The sequence below is a fragment of the Euleptes europaea genome, chromosome 10, assembly GCF_029931775.1.
Source record: "Euleptes europaea isolate rEulEur1 chromosome 10, rEulEur1.hap1, whole genome shotgun sequence".
Taxonomy (NCBI): Eukaryota; Metazoa; Chordata; class Lepidosauria; order Squamata; family Sphaerodactylidae; genus Euleptes; species Euleptes europaea.
The window spans coordinates 77,197,952-77,222,215 of NC_079321.1; the positions used below are offsets into that span (position 1 = coordinate 77,197,952).

Here is a 24,264-nt window from a genome sequence, read left to right on the forward strand (position 1 = left end):
TACTATGTCTGTGGGGTTTTTTCCAGATAAATATAATCCGATCCAGACAAGAAGGTATCCTTGTAGTAGATGATGCCAGAAACAGCACAACTAGCCCAAAGAAAGCTGATATTTTGGATGTTGTGGGGATGCTGTATGTTGGAGGATTGCCCATTAACTATACAACTAGAAGAATTGGTCCAGTAAGACAGGAAATTTTTATTTTTTGTTTTAAAAATTATGGCATATTTTAGTTGCATGTTAGCAACTGTTATCATGTATATATTATATCTATGGTATAAAACAGAAAGACGTGCACTTTGTTCTAACTGTCCTTGGAAAAACCTTTAAATACTACCAAAAATTCACCTAGTTCTTGACCTCTCTTGTGAGACTGAATTAGTTATAGTGCCATCCTAAGCAGTTATACTGCTCAGTGGGTTTAGAAAGTTGTAACTCTGCATAGAATTGCACTGTTAAATGTTTCCCACACTTATTGGCAGAGGCCAACAATACTGTCATGGGAACAAGCCACGTTCCTTTGATGGAAGTTGTTCTTATGCCTGGAGTGGAGACCAGCCTATGGGGAGGGAGAGAAGGATGTCAAGAGGCACAGCATGATAGGAGGAATCAGGCCATGTCTAGGAAAGGATAGCGGAAGACAAGGGAATATAAAAGTGTGGGGGTACTCAAAGGGAGAACCACAGTATGACAGACCAAATTGATTCCAGCGAGTAAATGGGTGTTCCCTGTGTGTAAAATGAAGGTTAAACATAGTCACACATTGGTTGAAGACATCTGAAAATGCTAACATCAGCAAATGTGATGGTGCAAATACTTTCTGTGGAGTAAGGAAAAGAGTCTTACACATTTCATTGTATATTAATTAAGTGTGTTATTATTCCATTCATCCTTTACTCTGCCTATTTTGTGAGATCTGATCCCTAGAATTTCCTCTAAATGGCATCTGAAAACAGATGAGATTCATCTCACATCACAACAGTGGAGGAATACAATAAGATAAAGATAAAAGCTCATTTTAAAGTGTACTCCATAGTGATGATGGCAGGAAAGAAATAACACTTTCCCACTATCATTGCATCTGTACAGTGTAGGCCAGTGGAGCTAAACAGGCCAGAGGGTGGTCAGAGGCCTGTTGGGATCTGGCCTGAAGGAGGATGTGAACTGTATGGGGATCCACTATGACTGTTTTGCTCACACTTTCCAGATAAAATCTCTTGCATCCGTTCCTTTTTGGACTCTACGTTAGCAGTGGCAGAGTCAGATAGTGCCAGGGTGCCACCTTGTCCAGTTGTTAGGAATACTTTTTCAGTTTATTCAGTGTGAGGATATGGACAAGATCCTTGGAAGGTTAAGGACTACCATCTGCTTGTATGACCCTTGCCCTTCCTAGCTGCTTAAATCTGCTTGGGGGGTGGCTAGGGGTGTGTGGCTACCTACTAAGTAGTTAATGCCTCCTTGAGAGAGGAGGTGGTCACTCCACCCTTGAAACAGGCTGTGGTTCATCCACTCCTTAAGAAGCCTACTCTGGACCCAGGAGATCTCAATAACAATCAACCAGTCTCAAATGTTCCATTCTTGAGCAAGATGATTGGCAGCTGGACAACTTCAAGCTTTCCTGGATGAAGCAAATTGTTTGGATCCTTTCCAGACTGGTTTTAGGCCTGGTTATGGGACTGAAATAGCCTTGGTAGAAGACCTGTGTCAGGATCTGGAAAGAAGGAGTGTGACCATGTTGATTCCTCTGAACCTCTCAATAGCTTTTGATACCATCAATCATGGTATCCTTCTGGACCACTTTTGTAGGCTTGGATTGGGAGGCCAATTTTGCAATGGTTTCAGTCCTACATGGAGGGTAGGTTTCATAAAGTGGTGCTGGAAGACTGCTGCTCAGCACCTTGGCCTTTGGCCTGTGGGGTTCCCCAAGATTCCACCTTGTTTCCTATGTCCTTCAACATCTTCATGAAACCTCTGGGTGATGTCATCCAAAGATTTGAGGTGCCCTGGGCTGTCCCTCTTTATTGCCTGCCCACCCACATGCCCTCACTTGCTTATGCATCATTCTCCTGTCTACTCACAAGCTGTCCTACCACCTGCAGGACTAGCTGCCACAGTGCCTGCATGCCCTTTCCCTGATGGTGCTGGGTGGTGGGTGCAGCTAGGAGTGCCACTGCTGTGACCACCAGGAACACTAATGCTTTGTGCGCTGCCCACATGCCTTTCTTCAGTAGGCAGCATCTGTATCTGGGAGAACAAGTGACAAAGCACTCACAAGCAGTCACTGGAAGGGTGCAGGAATTAGAGGAGATGCCATGGGCCCTGACAGCTGCCCCTCTTCAGCATATGCTGATATTGGCCCTGATTGTCACAGATATACAGATGACATTCAGCTGTATCTCACACTTCTGGCTGATCCCAGGGAGAAAACCTGAACTGGTGCCTGGAGGCATTCAGAGTGGGTGCAGGCTAATGAACTGAAGCTTAATCCCAACAAGACAAGGGTTCTACTGGTGAGAAGAAGGTCTGACCAGAGATTTAAGGTGTCACCTGTTCTGGATGGGATTGCATTCCCCTTAAATGAACAGGTCCATAGTCTGGAGGTGATCTTGTATCTAGGCCTACTACTAGATAAGCAAATGGTTAGTCAGCCTTTCCTGGGCAGAAATGATCTGGCCACTGTGATGCATGCCCTGGATACATCTAGATTCTGATACTTCAATTGGTTCAGAGTGCTGCAGCCAGGATGTTGACTGGAATGGGCTGCAGGGACCATATCACTCCAGTCTTGGCCCATCTACACTGGCTCCCAATCTGTTTCCAGGCACGATTCAAGGAGCTTTATTGCCCTGTATGGTTTGGAACCAACATACCTGAAGGACTGCCTATTCCCTTATGGACCTACCTGACCACTATGGTCACCCTTTGGAGGCCTTGCTTCACGTGCCCCCACCTTCAGAGATTGGGCAAGTGGCAATTCAGGAGAGGACCTTCTTGGTCATGGCACCAAAACTCTGGAACTTTCTCTGCAGGGAGACTTAACAGAGGCAGAGTATACATTTTGTAAAATAAAATAAACATCTGAGCCTCTGAATTGGAGGATGAAAGCATTAGATGGCTTTACACTCTAACTTCTTTTTCATCTTGACTCAGGTTGTCTATAGCATTGATGGCTGTATCCGAAATTTTCAAATGACAGAGTCGCCTGTTAAACTGAATAATCCTACCTCTAGTTATAATGTTGGAAAGTGCTTTACCAATGCACAGGAAGGAACATATTTTGACGGAACAGGGTTTGCCAAAACAGGTAATAGTTTACTGTTTGTTATTCTTAAATCAGAGCATATGGGGATATTCTAACTTGTTTTTTAGAACTTCATGATTGGGTACTCTAAATAGGCAGTTGCCATAGGAGGCATGAACACAGTAAGAAGTAGGATCTGGAAAGGGGAAAGGTAGAACTGAAGGAATATAAATATTGGTAACTACCTTCTGTGCAAGCCCCACTGAAACTGATCTTGGTTGTTTATAATTGTGATAACTGTGATTATTATTGTGGTGGTGGTTGTTATTCTCATCATTGTTATACTGCCATCATTATTGTTATTATTATTCACATTAATGGGACTTGTACAGGATTGTGGTCATTGTGATGAAAATGTCATCCAAGGATGTGTCACAGTTCAAAGGGGAGAAGGGCAGGAGAGAATCAGAGAGGGAGGGCCCTACTTCCCCATTCTCCCAGTAACTGTTTGCCTATAACCCACACACTTTCAGTGGGTGGCTGCCACTGAGCTGTACACTTTAAAACCTTAGGCAGGATCTGACAAGCTAAATTCTGCCTCTTTTTACCATATATACACATACATCCAGGCAAACACACAGACTAGCTCACTAGAGAGTTGGTCTGTACATAACACTGTCCTTTTATACCCAAGAGAATTGGGGATGACACAGACTCACTTAAACCCCACAAGTTTTGACTTTATTTTAGAAAACAGAGGAAGGAGGCAAGATGTACATAACAACTTGCATGGGGAATGGGCTGTGGGGAAGGATTTCAGACACACAAGAGAATGCAAAACAGAGTTAAAATAATACAGAAAGCTAATGCAACCTAACTTTGGAGCGGTTTGATTCCCTACTAGGGCTGTTGAAAAAAAAATTCGACAAAATTCAGCCTGTTTTAATTCGGGAAATGCTGAAGTCCAAACTCCCCTGCTTCGGATCCATGGAATTCGGCGCGAGATTTGAGTTTGGGGAAAAATTCGGCCGAATAAAGCCATAAAAACTACATTCCAGCCATTCCATGGCTGCAGGGGGCGCATTTTGGGGGGTAGAGCCCCCAAACTTTCAGCGTAGCTTCAGAGGAGCCTTCTTGCAAGAACCCCCAAGTTTTGTAAAGATGGGATCAGGGCCCCCCGAAATATGGGCCCCAAAAGGGGTCCCCCCCTTAATGTGCATTTTTATTCCATTTACAGCACACATTCAAGCCATTCTGTGGCTGCAGGGGGCACATTTTTGGGGGTACAGCCCCCAAACGTTCAGTGTAGCTTCAGAGGAGCCTTCTTGCAAGAACCCCCAAGTTTTGTAAAGATGGGATCAGGGCCCCCCGAAATATGGGCCCTGAAAGGGGTCCCCCCCCTTAGTGTGCATTTTTTTTCCATTTACAGCACACATGCAAGCCATTCCGTGGCTGCAGGGGGTGCATTTTTGGGGGTACAGCCCCCAAACCTTCAGCGTAGCTTCAAAGGAGCCTTCTTGCAAGAACCCCCAAGTTTTGTAAAGATGGGATCGGGGAGGCTGAAACATGTGGTTCCCCCCTTTTCCCTATTGGGATGAATGGGATCAGCCGATCCTATGCATCTAGAGAGCGGCAAATCCAAGGCAAAACCTCCCGTGCTAACCATTGCAATGCAAAGCAACACGCGAGCTGTGCATTGCATGGTATTAATTAACTCAGCAAAAAGGAAAAAAGGAGCAGGTGACTTGGACCGTGCAAATGTATTGTGAAAGTCAGATTTTGCAAAAACATTTTTGAGCGAGCAGCAAAATAGAACGTGCAAAAAAAACAACAACAACCAGAGTTTGTATTTTCTGCCGTGCTCCTTCTCATGGTGGAGGGACGCTCCCCCCTTATGCAAACGACCCCAACAAACTCAAGCAAGTCTCACCAGCACCACCCCCCACCTCTCCAACCAATACGGCGCCACGGTGCACCCCCCAAACGGGGAGAAAATCCAAGATGCAGGGGATCTCATGCAAGCCGCCCTGTTGCACTCAACCCCAGGCTAGGGGCAAAAACAGGGAAAAACACCAAGGAGGAGGCCCGGCCTGGGTGCCGAGCGGAGAGAGACTTGCTAGCCGCCGCACAGACTCAACTTTAAACTTTAAAACTTTAAAAGCAGTACACACACTCCCACAGAGGTGAGCAGTCACACACCCCTCGGCAGAATGAGCGAAAGCCTCCTTTGGCTTCCTCCACCCCCCCACAGAAACTGCCCCCACATACACACAGACTCTGCTTCCCCCACACACACATACACACGGGGAAAAATGTAGATTAAAGCCCCAAAAGGGGTCTTACTGTGGATGTCTTCTGTTCCATCAGGAGGGACTGGGAGGACTGGGTAATCCAATACAATTCCATTTAAGCACGGGAGGTTTTGCCTTGGATTTGCTGCTCTCGAGATACACACAGGATTGGCTGATCCCATTCATCCCAATAGGGAAAAGAGGGGACCCCATATTTCGGGGGCCTCTGATCCCATCTTTACAAAACTTGGGGGTTCTTGCAAGAAGGCTCCTCTGAAGCTACGCTGAAAGTTTGGGGGCTGTACCCCCAAAAATGCACCCCCTGCAGCCACGGAATGGCTTGAATGTGTGCTGTAAATGGAATAAAAATGCACTTTAAGGGGGGGACCCCTTTCGGGGCCCATATTTCGGGGGGCCCTGATCCCATCTTTACAAAACATGGGGGTTCTTGCAAGAAGGCTCCTCTGAAGCTACGCTGAAAGTTTGGGGGCTCTACCCCCAAAAATGCACCCCCTGCAGCCACAGAAAGGAGCTGTGCACACGCACCCCCCCACGGGGATTTCTCTCTCACACAAACAGGTACTCTCTCTTTCTCTCCCCGGGCCACCCAGCAGCTGGGCTCATGTGCTCAATCGCGACTGATTGGCCAGAAGAAGACCCTGTCTGGCCACCGATTGGCCGCGGGAGAATGCTTCTTACTAACTGAAGGTTATGCTGCTGCGCTGAACCCCGAATTTGCCGAATTTATTCTCCGAACACCCTGAACTCGCCGAATTCAGCTCCCCATTTTCCTGCCTTTTTTGTGTTTGGTTCCATCCGAACTAAAAACCGCCAAATCGGGGGAAATTCGGCTGTTTTTCAGTTCGGGATGAACCGAATCAACAGCCCTATTCCCCACTCCTCAACATGAGTGGCAGATGCTAACCTGGTGAACTGGATGTTTCCCCACTCCTACACATGAAGCTAGCTGGGTGACCTTGGGCTAGTTGCACTCTCTCAGCCCCACCTACCTCACATGGTGTCTGTTGTGAGGAGGGGAAGGGAAGGTGATTGTAAGCCGGGTTGATTCTTCCTGAAGTGGTAGAAAAAGTCGGCATATAAAAACTAACTCTTCTTCTTCCTCTTCTTCTTCTTCTTCTTCTTCACTAATTCCCTAGCTTAATGGCTTATAGTTTTTCAGGATCCTTCTGAACCATATTGGGTTGACATGGGCCTATCCTGCAAGACCTATCCTCTACCCTTACTTGCTTCTAGGAAAGGCAAAGGTAGCTCTCCTTTAGAGTTTTATCAGTATTGTTATAATCACGTTCTCTTGCATAGAGAGGTAAACTTTTCCAACTTTGGCTGCTGCCAAGCCTATGAGTTGATTCCTTTTGGAAGAGAACCCCTGTCCCTTCCCTTTGTGATTTGCTGACCCGTTCCCATTCTTAACAGAGAGGCTTTCCAAAAGGATTTCCTTATTTTGAAAGTGAATTAAAACAGGGAATCATGGGAACCAGGATGGACTTCATGACAGGACTACTATATTTGTGATTGCATTTCATCCTCGTTTCTCAGTTGGAGCATATAAAGTGGGGACAGATTTGCGAGTGGAATTTGAGTTCCGTACGGCTCGAACAAATGGTGTTCTGTTGGGAATCAGCAGCCAAAAAATGGATGGACTTGGCATCGAGCTGATAGATGAAAAAGTGAGTATGGCTCTATTAGAATGACATCAGATTCCACTGGGCTTCTCAACCACCCAAATAACTCTTTCTTAATGTTTTGTCCCTTAATTCTACTCTCTTTTAATGTGCAAGTTTTTCAGGGAAAGATTTTGTCAAAGAACCAGTGAGGTATAGAGGCTAGTGTGTTGGACCAGATGTAAGAGCATGCCACCGTGTGCTCCATGGATAAAGGGCAGAATAAAAATGAGAAGGGGGCAGGCACCTCAATCCAGAAGGAGGCCAGTGTTTATTCATAAACTGTCCTTTGTCTGCGGATGCGTAATAACGAGAGCTAACACCAGAGCTGGGATAATCAAAGGGCCAACTTTATTTTATTGTTCAAGAGGGATATGCAGCACACACAAGCCAAAACATCCCCATAATTAACTGCAATGCGGGCAATTGTCAGGCCTCCTCTTTTTGTGCATCCCCACTCTTAGGGCAACACCCACCCTGGCTCGGAGCTCGCAGCCGACACGTGTGGTGTGGCTCATGCTCTTCCTTGCCAAGCAGAGGCAATGCACAAAGGCACGCCCTGGTGCGACTACCCTGCATGCGAAATTCAGATGGCCCACCAATGACTGGAGCTCACGCAGCGTGATTTTTCTTGCCTTCATAGCCCCCAGCATGAGGCCCTTCAGTGCAGCAAGCTTTTGGGCTGGCAGCCTAGACAGCTGCCCCACCGTATCTAATTCAATTCCCAGATAAGTTAGCTTGGTAGATGGGCCCTCAGTCTTTTCATGGGCTAGGGGCGCTCCCAACGCCCCACATAATGCATGAAACAACTGCATGAGCTCCAAACACTGAGGTGACCCTGCGGGGCCAGCAAAAAGGAAATCATCCAGATAATGTGTCATGCTGTGTTGGCCGGAACGCACCCTAACTGCCCACTCCAGCATGGAACTAAATTTCTCAAATGCTGAGCAAGATACGGAACACCCCATAGGCAATGCATTATCAAAATAGAATTTGCCTTCAAATGAAAAACCCAGGAGAGTGAAGTCAAGTGGGTGGACGGGGAGTAGGCGGAAAGCTGACTTAATGTCACACTTCCCCAACAGTGCGCCCCTACCTCATATGTGGATCAATCACACTGCATTGTCAAAGGATGCATATTTGACCGAACAGAGCTTCTGGGGAATGGCGTCATTCACCGATCCACCCCTAGGGAATGATAGATGATGTATCAGCTGAAACTCCCCAGGAGCCTTCTTTGGGACTATCCCCAGTGGTGAGACGCGAAGATTGTCCAGGGGCAGGGTACTAAAAGGGCCAGTTACTCGGCCCTCTTTGACTTCCCTATCGATCTTTTGTTAAACTATGCTCTCCATCCCACTCACTGACTTCAAATTCCTGGCCATTCTATGCACCCTAGGGCCCACAGTCGGGATCTGAAAACCATACATGAAACCTTCAACCAAATACCGTGTGTCCGAGTCCCTTGGGTAGGTAGCTAAAAGGCGCCTGAGTTCGGGGACTTTAATTGGACTGGGTGCCTTTTGGAGCAGCACTTGTGGAGGCTCCCCCACCTCCTTTCTGCCCCCAGCCATGGTCTCTACGTCCCCACCTATTGGGTCGCCCCTTGGGGCAGGAAGTGACAGGGTGGGGTTCCCCACAGATGGAGCATCCATGCCTGTAACTGCATGGGCAATGATCACAGAGGCTAGAACTGAACTCCCAGCATAGCAGGCGGGGTTGAACTGCCTGGCCCCCTGGGGGCCGGAGGCTGGGGGAGCGATTAATGAGGTGTCCGCTGTGTGACCTCTCACCCTGCACTGCCCTTGCAGGCATCACACACTGCAACCACAACTCACCCTGCGGGACGTCCCAGGCAAGGGCCGGATTATGAGCCGCTCGCATTCTGAAGTTCTCGTCATAGTGGAGCCACGCCTGACCCATAAACTCATTATAAGCATGATTAACAATATCTAGATATTTGACCAATGCCGAGGCCCTAAACGGCTGTTCATGCACAATCACCCCCTGGTAAATGAGGTAACCTGACAACCAGTTGGAGCAAGTACGCTCCACTTTCTTCCTCCGCAACTTATCGTCATCCCTATTCCCTTCCTTATCCCTCCCTTTGGACTCCTCATCCCCGTTCAGCAGTGAAAAGATATCTACATATTCCCCTCTAAGTATTTTGTCCTTTGTAGCTTGGGGAAGGTGGCATCCCAGCGGCAGCCCCATCTCCCCATGAGTTAGCAAGGCCCCGGGTCCCACCGCTTGAGATAGCCCCTCTGCCACCAGCAACTGAGGCTGAGGACCCTGCCCAAGCTGGGGTGAGGCAGGAGGCGCCGTAGTCATTGGAGCGGGCCCCGTGGCCCCCAGGGGTCAGTTGCCTGCTGTCCCCGCCACACCTGGTTGATCACTGACATTTGCCCCTGGGTAGCGGCTGGAGGCTGACAAGAAGCCCACCCCCCCTGCCGCCCAAGCTGCAGGGCCCCCAAGGCAGGCAATGCCACAGTTGTATGGTAAGGGGGTGGTAAGTCCCCTGCCTGATTGCCAACTAAAGACTCCCCAATAGGTGTTCTGGCCCCTGAATGTGTGTGAACTAGGGACTCACCTGCTTTTGCGAGCCTGGGCGGTACGCAGCTTCCCCTGGCCACCGCAGGAACAGAATCTCTGCCCTCCATGGGCTCCCCGGCAGTCCCCCCCTCGAGCATATCCATACGCCCTGTAATCATATCCATACGCCCTGCAATCGCAGACACAATCTGATAAATGGATTCTAAATCATGAGCCCCCTGAGGTGAGGCCCCATCCCTGCTTCCTTGCCCCCCCGCCCGCTGCTTGAGAATTAATAGTTGCCCCACGGGTATCCCTGCTGCCCCATGTCCCGCTCCGGGCAGCCGTGCTTGTGGCTTGTAGGTGCTGGGCAGCTTGGCCAGAAGCCTGCCCCTCCCACACTTTCTGGGTGGGCCTCTGCACCCTAGTGGGCCTTGCAGCCCCCCATGTGCCCCTCTTTGATCCCATCACTGGCAGAAGCAGGAGGTTGATGCTTCAGACAAGAAAAGAAGGAGAGGCTGCCATTCCACAAAGGTGTGTGAGAAAGAAACGCAGGCGAGGCTTAAAGCCGCTGAACAAAGGGGGCAGTAGAATTGAAGCCACCAATTCGCAGCCCGTCTTCCTAAACGGATGCGGGAAGGGACAATAGAGAGGACTGTGAGGTTAACAGGCCGCTCTCCAAGCGCACGCACGTGAAAAGGGGGCAAAGGAGGACTGTGGGAAGGAGCGGACTGTGAGTTAACCGCCGGCCTTCCAAGCGCACACACTTGGAAGGGGACAAAGGCGCAGACTGTGGGTTGACCAGCCACCCCCCAAGCGCATGCACATGACAGGGTACAAAAAGGAGTAGGACTGTGGAAAGGAGAGGCTGAAAGCAGGAGATGCCGGGGATTAAAAGCAGAACCTCCTGCCGCCAAACAGATGCTCTACTTGCTCCCAAGGATGGCGGAACGTCTCGACCCTGACACTATAAGCACCTTCCCTGGGCACACCCTTCTTCTTACATCAGGACCGAGGACGGACAGAGAATGGCTCTCTGCTCCCGTCATCGCAGCCAAAATTCACCCCTCCCTCACTTCTCTAAAGGTGGGAGGGGGCGGGTTTTGAGGACAGTTTATAAACTTGTGCTTTCCTTTCCCTGCTGAAGTAAGAAATACTTAAGCAAAAGATTGATGTTGTGCTTGCACAGTTCTGGATCTCCACATCCAATACTCATGGTTGGATGGTCAGTTGCCATTGCTGGGTTGGAAACTGCACCTGTACGCTCCGTCTACACCGTCAGTTTTAATAGCACAGATTGCCTGTTTGATGAGAGTAGGTAGTCTCCCTCTATCCAAACAGGTGATCATTGGCACCATCAGAGCTGATTCTGCCATCTATCAGATTACATCAGTAGTACAATGTGCATCCCAATGCTGCATATGCTAATCTCTGACGCTGTGCCAGAGTGGGCTTAAAATCAAAACCTACACATGAGCACATGATACGGCGGCATTGTCATGACATCATTCTCCTGTCCCCCTCCTCGTCCTGCTTCCTGTTCTGCTGGCTGCCAGTTGATGACTGACAACCCTAGACTCATTGGAGCCTGATATCTTTAGTACGTTTTTTCATAGTTCATAGGCTATATGTCCGGTGGCCCTACATCCTGTGCTATGATTGGACAGTCTGCTACTAAAGCACATACGGTTTGGTTTAATTGTCCTGACCCTGCCTTTATACCAGTGCTGGAACCCAAATATAGCCCCAGCATCTGTTACCTAGTGCCTGTGGTTGCTATTGTAGCACAAATAGGATTTATGAGCAATATAAGGCAACTGTACGGTCTGTTGCAATCTTGCGTAAAAATAAGCACATCTGATACCTTGTCATAGGGTAAAACCAGACTGTTCTGTTCTACTTTCTGGAGTTAGAATACCACTGTGAGCTGCCAACCCCCCCCCCTTTTTGGGCCTTCAAGTTGCAGCTGACTTACTGTGAGTGACCCCATATGGTTTTCAAGGCAAGAGACATGGTCTCTTATCAAATACTAAAAAGGCCAACATTGCTTAGCTTCCGAGGTCTGTAATTGGGCTAGCCAAGTCAGGACTTGGACAGTAGGATTTGAGTTACAAATCCTACTGCAGTGAAAATTTCTGTTTGCATTTTCAAATTCTTCTAAGATGTCCTAAATAATTTTCTACTAGTTAGTCAAAGGTTCAGTTGAGAATATTTTCAGAGCCCAAACCAATTCTTACCCTTAGACCACATCTGTTTTCTAACATTCACAACCTCAAACAGTTGCTGCATTGTTGCCTTTTTTTGTTCTACTCTGTCTTTTCTCTTCTGTTCCAGCAAACACAATGAATATGTCACTTAGCCAATGAGATTTAGTTCCATGCTGATATCATTTGAGGGCAAATGAAGAAATCACCCTGCCTTTGCTTTGGGACAGTGCTGCCCAAAGGTGGTTGCTGGGGAGAGGATGCCCACAAACATTTTCATCTCCTATCTGTGTCAACAAGGGGAGGGAGGCACAGTTTGCAGAGTGCGACACATTACTTTACCTCCCTGATTGCTGTTTAGGTGTATTCTACATGGTCACTACTATATTCCATAAGCTACTGTACAGCTAGTGGATAATTACATGTTTTTCGGTCACATTTTTACAAATATTTTAATCTTCAAATTTCTCACTTAAATGTTTTGTGTCTATTTTATTACCCATTTTAGAGTTTGGCAACAGTTCATCTATAGTTTTTGAGCTTTCCTGCCAAAATCACTCCTGAAGGTTAATTTCAAGTGGATTGCTATCTGAGTGCAGTACAATTACATCTATTTAAATTGTTTAAATATTTAATCACTGCTTCTTACAAAGGTAGTAAAAGAGGCCATTATTGCTTGTAATGCCATATACTAGCCTATGTTGATATACTTTTCATATTAAAATATATAAAATTAAGCTATGTGTAAGGCAGATAAAATGTGAGAATAGCCAAATCTGCAAGCAACAGATTACATTTTTTTAAATAGAAAACTGGTTTTCTTAAATTGTTTTTATACTTTGCTCTCTAGGTGATGTTCCACGTGGATAATGGTGCAGGTCGATTCTCTGCCATCTATGAACCTGCTGTTGTTGGTAGCTTGTGTGATGGAAACTGGCACAAAATTATTGCAAACAAGATAAAGCACCGTTTAGTACTGTCAGTGGATGGGTACCAAGTAGAAGGCATCAGTCCAAATGCAGCCTCTACCTCAGCAGATACTAATGATCCTGTCTTTGTTGGAGGATATCCTGGTAAGTGCACAGAATAACCGTGCAATCCTGAGCCGCATAGGAACCAGCGTGACCCCTACGCCAGAGTCTGTACCACTTGTGCCATGCAGAGTGGCAGGAATGTTGGCACAGGGTGACTTACGCCAGCCCTAGGGAGTCGCCCAGCCACGTGAGGCTCAGGCACTGGTGCTGCCTCCTGGTGGCATTTTCCTGGCATATCTCCCCTGGTGCCTTTTAATAAATAAGTAATTAATCAAACATTGTATTGCTCTCCAGTCACAAATGGTGCACAGAAAATTAAATATGAGTCAAATCATTCATTTTAGGAGAAAATAGATTTGAATAATCCATTTCATTTCTCTTCCCTCAGATGGCCTGAATCAGTTTGGCTTGACCACCAACATCCGTTTCAGAGGATGCATTCGATCCTTGACCCTCACGAAAGGGACTGCCAAGGCTCTAGAAATTAACTTCAGCAAAGCCTTGGAGATCAAGGGAGTTCAATCTCTATCGTGCCCTGCAAATTAACAGCACATCGTCCATCTCAGATATGGGTCTGGCCAGTTAAAAAGGAAAATAAACACCCCATCCTCACCTGATGTTTAAAGAATTCTACATTTACTTTACCTTCATAATAAAAGTTCCTTGTGCAAATATTTTGATTCCAGCCTGTGGCATACTCAGAATGGTGCTATTTTATGTGTGAGTTTCTAAACCTTTCACCCTTGGAGTGAATAACATGACAAGTTCCTTTTGTGCAATTTATCATTCTTAGTCTTCTCCCTCAGTTTGAAGTGAAGTTATTTAGCATATTTTTGACAGCTGGAATCATACTGGCCTAGAATTATGTTTGTCAGGTATACAGTTAGTATATATGTCTGTCAAGACAGGCAGCTGTGTGTACTGTGTATCCCAATTCCTCATGCTGGTTGACAGTGGTGGATCTTACTGGGTTAATGATGTTCCTCTTGGTATTGTCCTGGCTGTGTGACCTTTGGCTCTATTTCTGCCTTAAATTTAGGTAATTCCTCCACAAGCCAGAATGTGACCAGCAGTACAAGCTTGGCCCATTATTGAAAAATGGTAAAAACAAATGTGCTAAGTACCGAGCCATAAATTTCTGGGACTTGCATTATGACATCCAAAGCGTAAAACTCATGCACTGGGTACGCTATTTTAAATTTCAGTAAGATGGGAGTTCAACAGCAAGTTTCAGTGTTCTGCTACTTAGTATATTTAGAACAGAAATACAAAAAAAGAGTATGTGTTGTGGTTCATTTTTGTACATCTTAATAACCAAAAAAGTTCTCCTAAAGAATAAGCAGACGTTATCTGAAACCTGTCATTTATCATGCATTCTCCACAGTAACATGTACAAGGTGAACTCACATCTGAAACTCATGCATGTCTCTGCAGCGGAGACATTCACACTCTTCTATTAATTATTACACAAGTAATGGGACAAGTGGGTGCGTGACTTACTTTCACTTCTGTAAGCCCCACATCCACATAACGTCTGACCCTGCTCTTAATTAGAGCTGGAAATGCTCAATGCAGAGGCCTAATCTGCTGCACTTCAGATTCCTCAGACTAATGTGCCTAAGTATTCCGTGTATGAGGTTTCTTCTAAAAATAAACAGAAAAGTGCTATTCCAGTGTTGCTTAGCTTCTTGTGAGGGTCTCTGTCTTTGTGTCTCTGCTTTCCATCACCTGCTGTGTTATCAGTGAACTCGTAAAAGCAGTTCACACCTTCTGGTCTCAGGCGCCAGGCCTGATGGCCCATGTATCTTCCCCCCCCCCGCTGTTCTTCCTGCCAGTACTCCCTCAGGCCGATGCGGCCTTGGAAGTGTGATAGCCGCCCAGACTTCCTGGGATCTGTCTGATGTTTTGTATTATGCCAAGCTTGTAACTTCCCATAACAATAAGTGTGAACCCCAGTGCCCCAGTGCCCTGGAGTCAATATATTCTGTAAACCCGTATAGCCCCTCACTTGCAACTTTCTACCTGTGCCTGTCTCATCTCCTGAAGGCTTCAATAAATCGATTGTTTCTGTATCAACGTCTGAGCAACTGATTTGGAGAAGCAAACTCAGAGAGGGGGATCTCTCACATTAAGTTGCAAGTCCTTGCCTCTCGGACTGCAGCTGTACCGCTTTGGACAGAATGTCAGCCGACGAGGACACCACCCCTAACCCCGATGCCCCCAAGGAACCGGACGAGCCGGAGAAGCCGGACCCTAAAGAGGAGGGAGCCAAGCCAAAGAAACCGAAGGGTCGCGCCCCCGACCAAGATCGGGACGGACGTCCCCGGGGGCTCACTTATTGGCTGGACTCTCCCAAGGGCTGGTCGCTCTCGCGGACTGCGGCGAAGGATCGCCGGTTGGCCTTCCCCAGCACGGGACTCGAAGGGGACCCGGCCCGCAAAGAGGCCCTCATGGAGGAAGAACGAAAACAGTGGCAGGAAGACCGCCGGGCTATGCAGGAGCAGATGGAGATCATGCAACGCGTAATGGGTGAGATGGCCACGACCCTAGATGCGCTGAAATTGCAACCTCCAGCCGGTGCTCCCCCAGACGGGGCGCCAGTAGTTCCGCCCGCAACCCCTGCCCCCCCGGCCCGTCGGGACCTGAAAGTCACGTATGACGGGTCGGGAGACCAGTTGACCTTTTTTATGGTCCAAGTAGACATTTTTATGCGGGAACAAGGCCGAACCTTCGTTTCTGAGGAGTCCCGGGTGCAGTACGTGGCTTCCTTACTGCAAGGGGAGGCGGCTGCCTGGATGGTGTTGCAGTATGAACTCCGCTCGCCGGTGCTGCGAACCCTGGACGAGTTCATGGTAGCACTCCGAAACCGTTTTGAGGACCCGACTCTAGGTGAGCGGGCTAAAGCCTCCCTGATGCAACTGCGCCAAGGGACTAAGTCGGTGGCGCAGTATGCAAGTGAGTTCCAGTCACTGGCTAGCCGAATTCTGGACTGGAGTGAGGCTACCTTGGTACAATGTTTCAGGGAGGGTCTCAACCCAGACCTCCAACATTGGGCCTTCATGCAAGGGAACCCCCCGGATGTGGAAGGTTGGGTTCGCCATGCTGCTGACATCGAGAATCGCAAACAACTCCTGAACTTGTCCAAGCAACGGATTGGGCGAGACCCCAGGCCCCGGGGTGACCGTGGCCGGGAACTCCGGCAAGGGGGTGGCGGGGTCCTCTCGGCCGCGGAACGCCGCAAGCGGTTCGAGGCCGGCGTCTGCCTGATCTGCGGGGGAAAGGGTCACTTTGCATCGCAATGCCCCTCTCGCTCAGGCCGTCCGACCCCTCCCCGCCAAACCCAGGCCGAGCCGACGAAACCGGCCGCCGACAGCCAGCCTCGCCGCAGAAGTGGACCACTGAGCCGGCGCTCCGGCGCACCCTCCGCTCTCCACGCACGTCCCCAGGATGGGGCATCCGACTCTACGGTCCCATCGGGGTCCCGGATTACAAATACCGTCTTTGATTCGGACGGCTCCCCGGAGGCCACTACCCCGTCCCCCTCTTCCAGCGAGGAGGAAGAGTGGGAACAGCCGGCAAAAAACGCCGTCGGTCTGCTGTAGAGGGGGCTCCGCAGCAGACCGTCCCTATCGTTGTGCAAGGAGCTCCACCGATGGTAAGCGCCCAAGAGGACAATGTATTTGTGCGTGTCCATCTGTCCCTACCCAAAGGGGGTCCCCCGTTAGAGGTCCCCGCGTTGGTCGACTCGGGGTGTGCCCGCACCATGATAAATGAGGAAACTGCCAAGAAGTTGGGTGTCCGGCGCAAGCGGCTTCCGGGACCTCTCCGTTTTTCCCAAATGGACGGGAGTGACTTTAAACGGGGCCCGGTGACCCACAGAACTGCAGCCGTGATTATGTCCGTGGGGGAACATTGGGAACGGTTGTATTTCACTATCGCCCCTATTGTAACCCCTGTGGTGTTAGGGATGAACTGGTTAAGGGGGCACAATCCCTCCATTGATTGGGTTAAACGGGTGCTTTCCTTCCCCGAAAACCCCTGTGGGTTGCATGACAAGGAACGGGTACTCAGGACTCCAGCCGCCGCACTGGTAGGGTCCCCCGCCCCAGTCTCTCCTCAATTACCCTCTGAGTACTCGCAATTTACTGATGTTTTTGATGTTAGAGAGTGCGACGAACTGCCTCCCCACAGAGAAACGGACTGTGCCATCGAGATTGTAGGGGAAGGCAAACTGTCTAAGGGAAAGGTTTACCCCATGAGCCCTAGTGAAAAGACAGTGTTGCGAGACTATCTGGATGTCAATCTGGCGAGGGGTTTCATACGCCCCTCCAAGGCTCCTTATTCAGCCCCAGCTTTCTTTGTAAAGAAAAAGACGGGAGATTTAAGACTGTGTATTGACTTTCGCAGACTGAACGCAGTCACCCAGTCTAATGCTTACCCCCTCCCTCTTATTCCTGACCTTCTAGCACAATTAAAGGAGGGCCGAATCTTCACCAAACTGGACTTGGTAGAAGCCTACCACCGCATTCGCATCAAAGAAGGAGACGAACCCAAAACGGCCTTTTCCAGTTGTTTTGGGATGTTTGAGTACCTAGTCATGCCGTTCGGACTTTCGGGGGCTCCGAGTGTCTTTATGCAATTAATTAATGAGGTTTTGCATGATTTGCTGTTTCGGGGGGTGGTGGTATTTCTCGATGACATCCTTATTTACTCTGAAACCATGGAAGACCATGTGCGCCTAGTGCGAGAGGTGCTCCAGCGGCTGCGGGAGCACAAACTGTATGCTAAGGTGTCCAAATGTGAATTCCACCAACCCTCCATTACATTTCTGGGGTATGTGATCTCCCACCAAGGGTTGGAAATGGACCCCGCCAAGGTCCAGGCAGTGCGGGACTGGGAACCCCCCACTACCCGCCGCCAACTTCAGCAGTTTTTGGGGTTTGCCAATTTTTACCGGAACTTCATTCCTAACTTTGCCCAAGTTGCGCTTCCCCTCACTGCCCTGTTGCGTACCAAGGACAAGGGGGCTAGCGCCGCGCTTCCCTCAGCCCGTTTGCAATGGTCCCCCCAATGCCAGCTAGCTTTTGAACGTTTGAAGCTACTTTTTTCATCCGAACCCGTTTTGGCTCACCCAGATTGCACCAAGCCTTTTGTGGTGCAAGTGGATGCCTCGGATGTAGCCATGGGCGGGGCCCTATTGCAGAGGGATGAGGGGGGAAGGTTGAGACCATGCGCCTACTTCTCCAAGAAGTTTTCCCAGTCTGAAATCAACTGGGCCATTTGGGAGAAGGAGGCAGCAGCGGTCAAACATGCCCTTACCATATGGCGACACTTCTTGGAAGGGGCCGAACTGCCATTCGAAGTGTGTACCGATCACAAGAATCTTGAGGCCCTCAAGGGGGCTAGAAAACTCAATGCCAAACAGGTTCGGTGGGCCCAATTTTTCGCTAAGTTCCGGTTCACTCTCAGACATGTCCCTGGCAAAGAAAATGCCCTAGCCGACGCTTTGTCACGACTTCCCCAGTATCGCAACGATTTCGATCGCCCAGTCGACTCCCTGTTCACTCCCGAGCAGCGAGGGGAAGTTCCTAGCTTAGCCGTCACCACCCGGTCCCAAGCCCGACCACCGGAGACCCCCCCTACACTCAAAGGCATCCCGGAAGCCTTCCAACAGCGACTCCGGGACGCCTCCTTGCAGGAGGAGGAGCATCATCTCCTCCCCACTGGTCTGGAACGTACCAACACTTGGTGGGTGCAAGGGGGGAAACTGTACGTCCCCTCCTCTCTTCGCAAGGAAGTATTGGGACTTGTACATGGTGCCAGGCTAGCGGGTCATTTTGGTTTCATAAAAACGCTTCACCTGGTTCGAAGACAATTCTGGTGGCCCGGTATGAGATCTGATGTAGAGTTGTATGTGCGCAGCTGCCCCACCTGCGCCACAGCCAAGAAACGGATGGGAAAACCCCCAGGGCTTCTCAAACCGCTTGAGAGCCCCTCCCGTCCCTGGGAAGTCATCGCCATGGATTTTATCACCGACCTACCTCCGAGTCGGGGAAAAACGGTTCTTTGGGTTATCACAGACCTCTTTTCCAAACAGGTTCACTTCGTTCCATGTGCAGGCCTTCCTTCAGCCCAGGGCTTAGCTAAACTGTTCATCACACACGTCCTCAGGCTACACTCGATCCCGAGGAAGGTCCTCTCCGACCGGGGGGTCCAGTTTGTTGCCAAATTCTGGCGGGCCTTCCTAAAGTTAATGGGAGTGGAAGAGCAGGGCCTTTCTTCCGCCTATCACCCCCAAACGGATGGTCAAACAGAACGAGTAAATGCGGTGGTAGAATGTTATTTGCGTTGCTATGTAAATTTCCACCAGGACGACTGGGTCGACCTGCTGCCATTTGCCGAATATGCGTATAACAATGCGCCTCATTCCTCTACCGGCTTTAGTCCCTTCCAAGTTATATACGGGACGGATTTCGGCCCTTTCGGTTCTGCCCCCGTCTCGCCAGAGCTCCAGTCTACCCCTGACCTTCAGGAGTGGATTCAGGTGGTCAAATCCACCTGGCCATGGTTGCTCAAAAATCTGGAAAGGGCAAAAAGCAAGTACAAGGAACAAGCAGACAAACACCGGTCTCCGGGATGGGAACTCAAGGTGGGGGAGCAAGTCTATCTGTCCACCAAAAACCTCCGCTCTCTTCGCCCCTGCAAAAAACTGAGCGACCGTTATGTGGGACCTTTCCCCATTACCAGAGTAATCAACGAGGTTACTGTGGAACTGGACCTCCCAAAAACTCTGAAAGGAGTCCATCCAGTCTTTCATATAAGCCTCCTCAAACCCTATGTGGCAGCCCCCCAGTTCCACCCCCCTCCCGCACACGAGATTCCTACCGTAGTAGGAGGGGACACCCATTTGGAAATATCCAAGGTTTTAGACTCCAAATGGAAGAAAGGGAAACTGTTTTACTTTGTTCGCTGGAAAAACCTTGGCTCCGCTCATGACGAATGGGTGGCCGCACCCCACATGGCGGCTCCTCGCTTAGTCCGGGAATTCCACCTTGCTTATCCCGATAAGCCTCGTCCTCTCGGGGACCCCGGGGGGGGGCCTTAAGGGGGGCAGAATGTGAGGGTCTCTGTCTTTGTGTCTCTGCTTTCCATCACCTGCTGTGTTATCAGTGAACTCGTAAAAGCAGTTCACACCTTCTGGTCTCAGGCGCCAGGCCTGATGGCCCATGTATCTTCCCCCCCCCCGCTGTTCTTCCTGCCAGTACTCCCTCAGGCCGATGCGGCCTTGGAAGTGTGATAGCCGCCCAGACTTCCTGGGATCTGTCTGATGTTTTGTATTATGCCAAGCTTGTAACTTCCCATAACAATAAGTGTGAACCCCAGTGCCCCAGTGCCCTGGAGTCAATATATTCTGTAAACCCGTATAGCCCCTCACTTGCAACTTTCTACCTGTGCCTGTCTCATCTCCTGAAGGCTTCAATAAATCGATTGTTTCTGTATCAACGTCTGAGCAACTGATTTGGAGAAGCAAACTCAGAGAGGGGGATCTCTCACACTTCTAAATAGTCTAAATCTTCCTGATTTTCAAGTGCTCTGCCAGGGTTTCATTATGCTCGGTTTGGTTTCCATGATGTAAAAAGGTCAATATTTTCTTTGTGTGTGGAGGGGGAGAAGGAAAGAAGATGGTAATGTTTACTGCCTAACCAGTTTGTACAATGTTATTACAAAGAACATATTGGACCGAAATCATAATATATCATTTGAACAAGCATTACAATATTATGTGATTCCTTTTTTAAAATATGGATATTCCCACCAAACATGTTTCCATTGGTAACAACACAGGGACAAAATAGTATTTTCACACTTTGTTGAGATGAGTTTAAATAAGCAACTAATACAAATATTGGATTATCATGACTTTGTAAAACAAATTACAGCTACCATATATAACAATTTGTTTTTCAAGCCAGAATCTTCTAGGTTAAAAATAAATGACATTAGGAAAGGCAGCAAAACATAAATGAAGTAATGAGTGTGACAACCTATGTTATCATAGGTGTTAAACATAGCATAGGCATACATGTTTTGAATGGATTGCTTTGTTTTTAAAAGACAGCTAGGAATAATTCCTTTCTTAAAAAATGAAAAAAAAATTATTTCAAACATAACAGCACACACACACATACAACATTACACTAAACACAATTCCTCATGATAATTTTGGAATATTGCAGTTCTGTAGGTCAAGAAAATCCAGATGGAGACATTTAACCTGTTCCCCCATATTAATACTGCAGCTTTCAAATATAGGAGATGTCTAAGAGATGTGTGTTTGTTAAGTGTTGTCAAGTCACTTCCGACTTATGGGCAGGGGCAGTCAGCAACAACACAGCCAACCACTGGTCAGCTTGAACGTTAAAGCTGATATATCACCTTATCAGATCATGTAAATAACAAACTGTGGAATTCAAGATAAAACACAGAAACTACATTTTCCTTTCTAAATGCTGCCTTCCTCTATGCCGAGTAATAATATTTTACTGACAACCAGTGGTGTATGCCTGCATGTCTTACTACTAGGGTAAAAAAGTTGGAAATGTATCACAGTACAACTTATGTAGTGTTACATCATGAACATGTCTGAATAGCAATGGCTGACATGGGCCCATTCTAGAATCACCAAAATTCCATCGGGGCCAAGGAAGTTTGTCCATAAGTCAGATGAATCTGCAGAGGGCTGGAATGGTAGGAAAACTGCAGAGCGCAGTATGGCAGTCTTCATCAAAGGATAAACTGCATCACTTGCCAGTTCAAGAGTGTAAGTTGAGATACACTTATAGTGCCCAGTTAAGCCAAATTTCTACCTTTTTGAAAGTACACTCACAGCTATGCCTTTCAATGATAAGTTGTTCAACTACTAGACAGTTACATGCTAGTAAGTCTCTGTACAATTATGCTGCAGAGATACACAGAAGCTTTTGAAATGTTCAGTATAATTTTAGCTTGATATTTTCCCTTGCAGTGCTTCTGAACCAACATAATCATTACTGAAGACCTCACTGAGTTTTTTTGTTGAACATAAAGCAGTATTTTTCTTTTGACATCAAAGGGTACTTTTTGAACAAAATCTCATCCTTTGTATAAAGCAACTCCTTCAGCCCATTGCTCTTTTACCTTTCCAAATGTTAGAGCTACATTCCTAACTGGTGTGCTTTGAACAAACAACATAAGAACAGGCAAACTGTCCTCCCATACACATGAACTGTCTAGATTGCGATATTATAGGAAGATAAGAAGGCCTGGACAGTCTGCTTGGTTAAAACGTTTTTTCTTTTCAATTTTACATATAAGAAGTTTGAATTTTGGGGTGAGGTCTTGGGCATCTTTTGTTGGATTGATCACCTACGAAAGGGAAAGGAGATTGCAAAATAGCAATGATACTTTCCCTCTCACATTGTGCTTTAAACAGTTGGATTTTTTGGCTTGAAATAAGCCTAACATCATAAATGTTAAAAGGTAGATTGCAAACCTGCATACAGCAAAATATGCGTAAATCAAGAAGTCTTTTGCATGTATGGGATCTGATCCCAAAGGAGCTCTGTTCATATAAACTTGCTTAGACCTATTTACTGGACCAGGGGGTCTGTACTAAACAGCTATTAACATTGTATTTATTGTGATAAATTTATGTTACTAAATAAGTACCCTTAGGTTATAATAATAATATTTATTGGTACAGTCAATCAGACCAGTAGGTTATTCAATTTCCACTCTGAAACAGAATTTAGTCTCTGTTACTGCAATTTGTAATGTAAATTTGAAGAATTATGGGAGGAAACTAGAGATATTTTCAAGGAAGAATGTGCAAAGACTATTTCTGTAGCCAAAAGAAAAGAAAAACCTCGATGGATGTCTGAGGAAACTCTTAAAATTGCCAAAGATAGACGAGAAGCAAAAGTAAAAGGTGACAGAAACAGAATCAAAAGTTTAAGGGCAACCTTCCAGTGACTCGCATGTACAAAGAGAACTGTTATAATAACCAGTGTAAAGAAATAGAAGAGAACAACAAAAAAGGAAGAACAAGAGATCTGTTCCACAAGATCCAAGAAATCAAAGGGAAATTTAAAGCCCGGTTAGGCATGCTGAATGATCAGCATGGAAATACATTAACTGGACAGGACAAAATAAAGAAAAGGTGGGAACAATACACTGAAGAACTATACAGAAGAGATGAAAGGATGACAGATTCTTTCCAAGAAGAATCTTTTGAAGAAGAACCTACAGTTTTAGAAAGTGAAGTGAAAGCTGCACTGAGAGCAATCGGGAGAAACAAATCACCAGGAGCAGAGGGGATATCAATAGAGCTATTCCAAGCCACAGAAACGGACTCCAGCAAAATCTTGACAAGAATATGCCAACAGATATGGAAAACAAAACAATGGCCCACACAATGGAAACGATCCATTTACATTCCAATTCCCAAGAAAGGAGACATCAAAGATTGTAGCAATCATCGGACCATCTCATTAATTTCTCACGCATGTAAAGTGATGCTCAAAATCTTACAGCAAAGGCTGTTACCATATATGGAACGAGAAATGCCTGATGTTCAAGCTGGGTTCAGAAAAGGAAGAGGCACTAGAGATCATATTGCAAATATACATTGGTTACTGGAGCATAGGAGATAATTTTGGGGGGAAATCAGCTTGTGTTTCATAGATTACAGCAAAGCTCTTGACTGTGTGGATCACGAAAAGCTATGGCTGCTTTTAAAGGAAATGGGTGTGCCACTACATCTGATCGTTTTGATGTGCAACCTGTACTCTGGACAAGAGGCCACAGTTAGAACAGAATATGGAGAAACGGAATGGTTTCCAGTTGGCAAAGGTGTCAGACAAGGATGTATTTTATCTCTTCAATCTATATGCAGAACATATAATTAGGAAAGCTGGATTAGATTTAGATGAAGATGGAGTGAAAATTGGAGGGAGGAACATTAATAATTTGAGATATGCCAATGACACTACATTATTATTTTTGCTTTTATACACTTTATCTTATGCCAATAAAGGCTACTTGACTTGACTACATTATTAGAAGAAAATAGTGAAGATTTGAAACGACTACTGCTGAAAGTTAAAAGAGAAAGTGCCAAAGCAGGACTACAGCTGAACATCAAGAAAACAAAAGTAATGTCTACAGGAGAATTGCACAACTTTAAGGATGACAATGAGGAAATTGAAATTGTTCAAGACTTTCTATTCCTTGGCTCCACCA

At 47.2% G+C, this 24,264-nt stretch overlaps 1 protein-coding gene across 1 annotated transcript in view; it reads left to right on the forward strand.

Annotated features, from left to right (window-relative positions):
- LAMA2 (laminin subunit alpha 2) overlaps positions 1 to 13,573 on the forward strand; it is a 599,384-nt gene extending 585,811 nt beyond the window's left edge. Inside the window, exons 60-64 of the mRNA XM_056856226.1 lie at positions 27 to 182; positions 3,151 to 3,304; positions 7,090 to 7,220; positions 12,801 to 13,023; positions 13,373 to 13,573. Of these exons, the coding sequence (XP_056712204.1) occupies positions 27 to 182; positions 3,151 to 3,304; positions 7,090 to 7,220; positions 12,801 to 13,023; positions 13,373 to 13,530 (822 nt within the window). The 3' untranslated portion in view covers positions 13,531 to 13,573. The remainder of the gene's footprint in view (positions 1 to 26; positions 183 to 3,150; positions 3,305 to 7,089; positions 7,221 to 12,800; positions 13,024 to 13,372) is intronic.
- The last annotated feature ends 10,691 nt before the right edge of the window (positions 13,574 to 24,264 follow it).